Here is a 7,845-nt window from a genome sequence, read left to right as displayed (position 1 = left end):
TCATGAAATGATGGATTGCAAAGCTAAACAGATCATTTTATATTTGTAATAGAACAGTAGTTATATTTATTCATAAGTCGAAACCTGAAATCTAGTGCTAGGTGCGTGTAGACGCTCTAGTTTTATAACTTATGTTGTACATTATATAGGGAGTAAGGAGGTATATTTGAGATCCAGCCAGAAACATGCATGCTTTGTGATATCAGCATTTTCATAAAGCTTGTTTTCATAAAGCTTGTTTTCATAAAACCTAGTAACATTTTTAGTATTTTTTTTCCAGAAACATAGGGTGGAAAAACAGACTTTATGTTTATATAATATTTCCAAATGACAAATGACATGACCATGACATGCTAAGTGTGATATTTATAGTTATTAGTTACATTTATAGCATTTAGCTGAGACTCTTAACCACATGATTTGTCCTTCTCAAGGCCTACTGTTGGTGAAGCCCAGTCTGGGAACTTTGGCAACCTATAGCAAGGAACAGTTACTATTCCACTGACAACCCTGACAAGCTTGTGCACGGACATGGATATAAGAAAACAACTGTAAACCAATGAACTTGTTGACAGATTTCATTACTTCCACATTTAAACTGGAATGAACTAGTGTAACTAGCTTAATTTTAGTGACAATTACAACCGACACACATGCTAAAATGTGACTTTGTGCAATCTTACCCTACATAGCATTATGATAGAAGCTACATTGCATGACAACCTTTTACAAATTTGTGACCTCCATACGTCCTGTAGAGCATGCTGACTCAGAGCCAGGCATTTGTCTTATATATACAAATGAGTAACGTTACGCGGTTAGAAGGGAGCTGATACTATATGGCCAAGGCCAGCAAAGTGCAACACCTTTACACGTTTGGGCCCTCATATTGAAACGTGTGAAAGCCTTTGCTGCTGGCCTGAGCATGTGGCTACAGGTAGCTGATACTGTGGGCTGTGACTTGGAACAAGAACACAAAACACATCCTATTACTAACAGACATGCTTACTCACTCGCTCTGCCACCCTCTAACTTGTGCTCCCCCTGCGGGGATCATGGCTTCACAAATTCAACCAGCTGTTTAGACTTACAACAAGGCCTGGAGACTCTCAGTGGACGTTTTCAAACGATTTGTTTGTTTCCAGACCTTGTCTGAGCTCTACTTAATGTAGTCATACGACCTAAAATGGCTCTTTATATAGAAGTTTAAAACATATCTAGTGTGATTTAATCTATAACGAATAACATGGACATTTTTCTCTTTGAAATAGCATAATGCTTTCTAAATCTCATAGTTTTATCATTGTCAGGGACGCTCCAGTCCAAGACAAATTGTGAGAGACACATGAACATGAGCATGGGGGATTAAATGATTTCCCTGGGTCAAAAACAATAGGGGCCTATATTTTTGTTCATAAGGGAGAATGAATTATTGTGTGTGAATGTCTCACCTGTCTAAAAGAGCTGAACGTTTCTTCATAAGTTCAAACAATATAATGCTGCTTTTGTCAAGGCATGTTGGAACAGGAGGCCAAATACCTGACTGTGGGCTTTCACTTGGAACGAGAGACTGTGTGGGTGTGTAGTTTTGGGAGTGTGTGTGCGTATGTGTGTGTGGCATTAGTATGATGTGAACAGCATTAATCTACACTACCTACTCATTGCAACAATATATTTACATAAGAAAATGATTAATCACCAACTCATGATCTGACCAGCTCGCTGATCCCACTCACATAGGCATGCTGAGACAGATGCTCAACACACAAACCTCTCTATTTCTTTCCTTCTTTCTTTCTCGCTCTCTTTAGGTCTGAGGGTCCATGTGGAGCCAATGAAAATGGCCTTGACAGACAGAGCTAAACTGCTCTGTGTCATAGCAGTCCTACTGCACGTAGCCAGATGTCAGAGGAGCCTGGAAAAGAACAGCTCTCCTCTGAGGTTCACCCATCACTTGTATAATGCCACCATTAATGAAAACTCTGCCCCCAGGACCTATGTGGAGAGCCCCATTCGAATGGGCATTGTAGTTTCCGATCCCTTCTGGGACATCAAGTACAGAGTTGTCGCTGGCGATGACGATGGCCTTTTCAAAGCAGAGGAGGTAGCCGTGGGGGATTTCAGCTTCCTGAGGATAAAAACCGGCAGCGGTAACTCACTCTCTCCAGTCATGCTCAACCGAGAGGTACGAGATGCTTACACTCTGACGGTCGAAGCTACGGAGAGCACCTATGAGTACCAGGCCAGAACAAAGGTATCGATCCAAGTGCTTGATACAAACGACCTGAAACCACTCTTCTACCCTGCCTCCTACAATGTGGTAATCCGGGAGGACGTTCCAGTAAAATCAAGTGTGGTGAGAGTGAGTGCGACGGACGCTGATATTGGCAGCAATGCCGAGTTTTATTACTCCTTCACCAGTAGATCACATCCATTTGCGGTTGATCCTTTCACGGGCACCGTCACACTTGTCAAAAGACTTAACGCAACTCAGAAAGACAGGTACGACCTCACCATTTTGGCAGAGGACAGAACAAAGAAAATCTCTGGGGTTCAGAAGTTTGGGAACGTTGCTACGGTCGTTGTAAATGTTGAAAGGGTCGCTGAAATTTTGACTCTCGTCGCACCCATCGCCGTAGAGGCTCCTCAAACAGACACCGACAGAATTAGTGTGAATGTCAAGATAGAGCCTCAGGCAAAGGCACGAGTGGTCTCTCTGAGTATAGTTGCAGGAGATGCAGAAAAGGGGTTTGAGATTATTCCATCTGCTTTGCAGGGCAGTGACTTTCAAGTGGTCTCAACAAAATGGATTAACTGGCCACAAAACCCATTTGGATTGAATATCTCCCTTCAGGCCAAAGACAGAAGTAACCCTCCTTTGCTAACAGCAGTTGAGAATATCCATATTCCTGCTCCCCAATTTACATCATTGACGTTTGAGCAGAAAATATATCACGTCACCCTTAGCGAATATTCTCCTCCAAAAACCCATGTACTGAAAGTATCTGTACATCCTAGCTCATCAAATGTCACCTACCACATTAAAGACAGCTCAGATAGCCATAAATTCAAATTGAACACAAAAACAGGCATTATTGTCACTTCGGAGTCTCTTGACTTTGAAAAGAAATCTCATTATGAGTTTGATGTCCTGGTAAATCATGGCGAAGCTGAAGCTCGTGTTGTAGTAGACATAACTGACGAGAACGACAATGCTCCTAGATTTATTTCCTCCTCGTACCAGGCCACTCTTCCAGAAAATGTTCCCATAGGAACTAGCATCCTATCGGTCTCTGCTATTGATGTGGACAGGGACGACAACGGCTTTGTGACCTATGCCATTGCAAACACAGCCGCAATGCCCTTTGTCATAGATCCACTGACTGGAGTCATTTCTACCTCAGAAGAGTTTGATTATGAGCTAATGAAGAGGTGGTACCATCTTAGGATCTGGGCTTCCGATAGCGGCAGCCCTTTCAGCCATGTGAGTGAATGTGCTGTGACCATTACCATGACCAATGTCAACGACAACGTTCCACTTTTTGAGAGGGTGGCATGCAATGCCACCATACCTCGAAACTTCACAGCAAAAAGGAGCATTGCAGAGATGTCTGCAGTTGATTTGGATGAGCTGGAGCAAATCCGTTATGGAATCGAGTCGGGAAACGAGGAAAACCTATTTGCCATTGACCCTGTCTCTGGAATTCTCACACTAGCTCGGCCCATCCCCAAAGACTTCGTAGAGACAGAAAGTCCTTTGTTTACCCTAAAAATAACAGCAACAGATGGCAAATATAGTGCTGATCCCACTACTGTCACTGTGTATGTCACAGGCGACGGCAAGGAAGCCACCACACACTGCCAAGAAACCGGAGTGTTCCGGCAGCTGACTGAGAAGCTTATTGAATCAATCAAGCCTGTGCTCTCTGCCCAAGAGGAAGAGTCCTTCTCTGATGTCCATATAATCAATCGTCACTCTCCAAAGTTTGCTCTTGGCATACCGAGCTCCATTGATGTCAGGGAAGACTTTGCTTTGAACACGTCTATGCTACAATTTAGGGCCACTGATAATGACAGTGGCTTTAATGGCAAGCTTGTTTATGCACTTTCAAGCGGGAATGAGGATGGATGTTTCTCAGTTGATATGAACACAGGAGAACTAAAGATTATCTGCACATTGGACAGAGAAACAAAAGAATTCTACATCCTGAACATAACCGTATACGACTTGGGCACTCCACAGATATCCGCGTGGAAACTTCTTGCTGTCAATATCCTGGATGTAAATGACAATCCTCCAGTATTTACTCAACCCAGATATGTTCTCAACATACCTGAAAACACAGAGGCTGACACAAGCATCTTCAAAGTTCACGCAGTGGATCTCGACCTTGACGACAACGGAGACATCAAATTTTCTTTGTTAACGTTCGCTGACTTTTTCAACGTGGATGAAACCTCTGGGGATGTGAGGGTGATAGGGCATTTGGACAGAGAGACCTTTCCCAGATATGACTTAAAGATTGAGGCCAGGGATCAAGCGAAAGAAGACCCTCAGCTTATCTCGATGGCAGAGCTAGTGGTGGTCTTAGAAGATATCAATGATAATCCTCCTAAATTTGTCCCCAAAATCTACAGGATTAAGGTCCCTGAAGATGCCCCTCAAGGCACAGTGCTGTTGTGGGTTGAAAGCTATGACTTAGATTTAGGAAGTGGAGGCCTCATAAGCTATAATCTGAAGAACAGTGAGTCAGACACCTTTTTCCTGGACACAGCCACAGGGTTACTCACTCTTGCGCAGGAACTGGACTTTGAAAGAAAGCCGTTTTATAACCTGACCGTTCGTGCTGTGGACCACGGACACCCCAGGTCCTTATCATCTTCTTGTTTCGTAGAGGTGGAAGTGTTGGATGTCAATGAAAATTTGAATAAGCCAGCTTTCAGAACATTTGTACAAAGTGCTCCAGTTATGGAGGATGCCAAAATAGGCACTTCTGTCCTGACGCTGACCGCAGTAGATAAGGATTTGGGGCGAGATGGAGTTGTCAGATACCACATTCACGATGGGACAGGACTTGGAGTCTTTGTTATTGATGAAGAAACAGGTAAGCTGAATATCGTCTGGGAAATCAAAGCCTAGTCTTCCACGGGGAAGATGTTGTTATCCACTACGCTACACCTACAATTTTTAAAGAGAGACAGAATATAGAACAGTTTTTGAATGTAAAGAACAATTTAACCAGACAAAGAACTATTTAAGCATTCAAAGGGTTCTATGAGTAGTCATACACTATATGGACAAAAGTATTGGGACACCTGCTCATTTATAGTTTTTTCTGAAATCAAGGATATTAAAAAAAAAGAGTTGATCCTGCTTTTATTGGTGTCTGTCTCTACTGTCCAGGAGAGGCTTTCTACTAGATTGTAGAGTATTGCTGTGAGCATTCAGCAACAAAAGAGAGTGTGGTCAAGATGTTAAATGGTCACCACTACACCTCATCCCAGACTTACCAACTCATCCCAGAAGTATTGGATAGAGCACCAACCATCATTCCAGAAAACAGAGGGTTGTTATATCCCTCTAGCCCATTCCTGGCTTTAGGCATAGTGCAAATAGGCTCATGGTTATCTGCTCGAAAGAGTCCTATTCTAATACTTCGCTATGGGGACTACAGAAGCCCTGTGCATCTGTACACCTGTGTCAGCAATGGGTGCTTCTATATAGAGGCAAACAGAATATGTTAATATGAATTGCTGCATAATGAATACATGCATAGTGCTATTCTAAATACCATTAAATGCTTAATTAAACACGCTGTATTTCAACAACTGAAAACTGTGGCTTTCTATTTTAGGAGTGATTCGGACGGCGGACACATTGGACAGAGAGGCTGTCCCACACTACTGGCTGACCGTGTATGCCACCGACCTAGGCACTGTTCCCCTGGTGTCCTGGACCGAAGTGTTCATTGAGGTGTTGGATATTAACGACAATCCTCCTGAGCTGTTCCAACCCGTCTACTTTGCTTCAGTTCATGAAAATGTGGCCAAAGACAAATCTGTGTTGAAAGTGACTGCCACAGACTCGGACAAATCTTCGGAGGGGAAGCTGACGTTCCAGATCCCGGATTCTCAGCGAACATATTTCACCATCAACTCGAAGACAGGTAAACAACTCTCCTCAAGGATCTTTCATTTTCCAGAACGAACTTTCTATTCTTGTGGTACATGCTTTGCCTTCGGCCTTTCTGTGTTAAGACATGTATTTGTCTTTTTGGGGGGTGGTAAAACCTCCCTAGATGGTTAACAATACTATGACAAAGACAATAGCGTGCAAAATATGACAGTTCAATTAAACAAGTTCAGGCACAAACAAGGCACAACCAAGGTGTGCTGCTAAAGGAACGCGGAGGAAAGACTAAATAATTACCGTACACAAAACTCCATCATTCGAAGACATTTTTGTTCAGTGGTGGGGAAAGCTTTATTACAAGCCCCCTGGAGCTCAAAAAGTCCCCACACCACCTAATGCCTGACCTTTGACAGCAGTGTGGATTAGCCTTTGAAGCGCCCCCAGGAAAATTACAACAGAAAATTAACCTGCATTGCAAGCTCGTACTTGTCCATTCACAGCTTATTTCTTTGTTGCTTCATCACTTCCACCCCGGGCTAACAGGGACAACACAAAACTAACTCCCATCCAGCACTGGGGACATTGCAAAAGTCTATCGCACACAAAGGTGTATCTCCGAGACACAACCTGCAGGTCCTGTTGCAGTCGCCTTTTTATGCTGTGTATTTTATGGCTGTCTAATTCTTGCCATTGTAATGTTAATGTGTCTGCTGTCACTGTGGTTTTTGCTATGAAATCAATTAGTGTGAGTCCAAAATGATTTCCTTAAAAGGAAAAAAAGGGAATGACTTGGTAAATACTATGCAGAGCACCGAAGGATCAAGAGGAATATATTACATGAAAATAAAATGGCAAACAACATTAATATGACATCTCCAAACTCAAAATAACAGCACAAAAAAAGCAAGACACTGTTCAGATCTACTCCTTAAGCAAAAAGGGCTGGAGATCTCTGTATCTCTGTGTTCGAACACGGCCTGGGTGACTCATTTCTACAGAGACCAGTGTGACTAAGCTAACCGCCTTAACGGCTTAGTGTAGCAAAACTATCTCATTTAGGAGAACAGCAATATGTGAAATTGCTAAGAACACAACAAATCTAGGGTGGATTGGGGCAAGAGCCTCTATTTCTTACAGCTGAGTCACAGCAATGTATTGTAAATTGAATGGCAGAGAAGGAAATGTCTGGTGTATTTATGCATTCTTGAATATCCTGAAGGGGGAGTTGCGGGATGGTTGTTGAAAGATAAAACAAAAGTCAAATTTTAATAATATTTTTGAGATTGGCTTGTCTATCAAATCTCACAGCAATGAAAGCTTACACTGGGACTGCAAACTAAACCAGCCTGGCCCAGGGATACAAAGTTCATCACTTAATGTTTTTTTAATGTGGTTTTCTAATGCAGCAAAAAGAGAATTTCTGACCTGTACTGGAATAAAACTTGTATAGTAATAATATTATTATTATTTGTTGATTTATGCCATGGCCTATGTATTAATAGCACTCTTTCTGCTATTCATTATTATTACTATTATTATTATTATTATTATTATTATTATTATTATTATCACTAATTATATTTTTTATTAGTATGTTATTTATTACTATTATTATTTATTATTATTATTACTAATTATATTTTTTATTAGTATGTTATTTATTACTATTATTTATTATTATTATTATTATTATTATTGGGACAATCTGCACA

At 41.6% G+C, this 7,845-nt stretch overlaps 1 protein-coding gene across 1 annotated transcript in view; it reads left to right on the top strand.

Moving 5' to 3' along the window:
- Positions 1–1,834: 1,834 nt before the first annotated feature.
- The window catches only part of fat2 (FAT atypical cadherin 2), a 41,751-nt gene continuing 35,740 nt past the window's right edge, over positions 1,835–7,845 (top strand). The window contains exons 1-2 of the mRNA XM_072663719.1: positions 1,835–5,105; positions 5,856–6,167. Coding sequence (XP_072519820.1) covers positions 1,835–5,105; positions 5,856–6,167 — 3,583 coding nt within the window. The remainder of the gene's footprint in view (positions 5,106–5,855; positions 6,168–7,845) is intronic.

Source organism: Salminus brasiliensis, chromosome 19, assembly GCF_030463535.1.
Source record: "Salminus brasiliensis chromosome 19, fSalBra1.hap2, whole genome shotgun sequence".
Taxonomy (NCBI): domain Eukaryota; kingdom Metazoa; phylum Chordata; class Actinopteri; order Characiformes; family Bryconidae; genus Salminus; species Salminus brasiliensis.
Note: the sequence above shows the minus strand (reverse complement) of the source record. Positions and strands in the feature narration are given on the sequence as shown.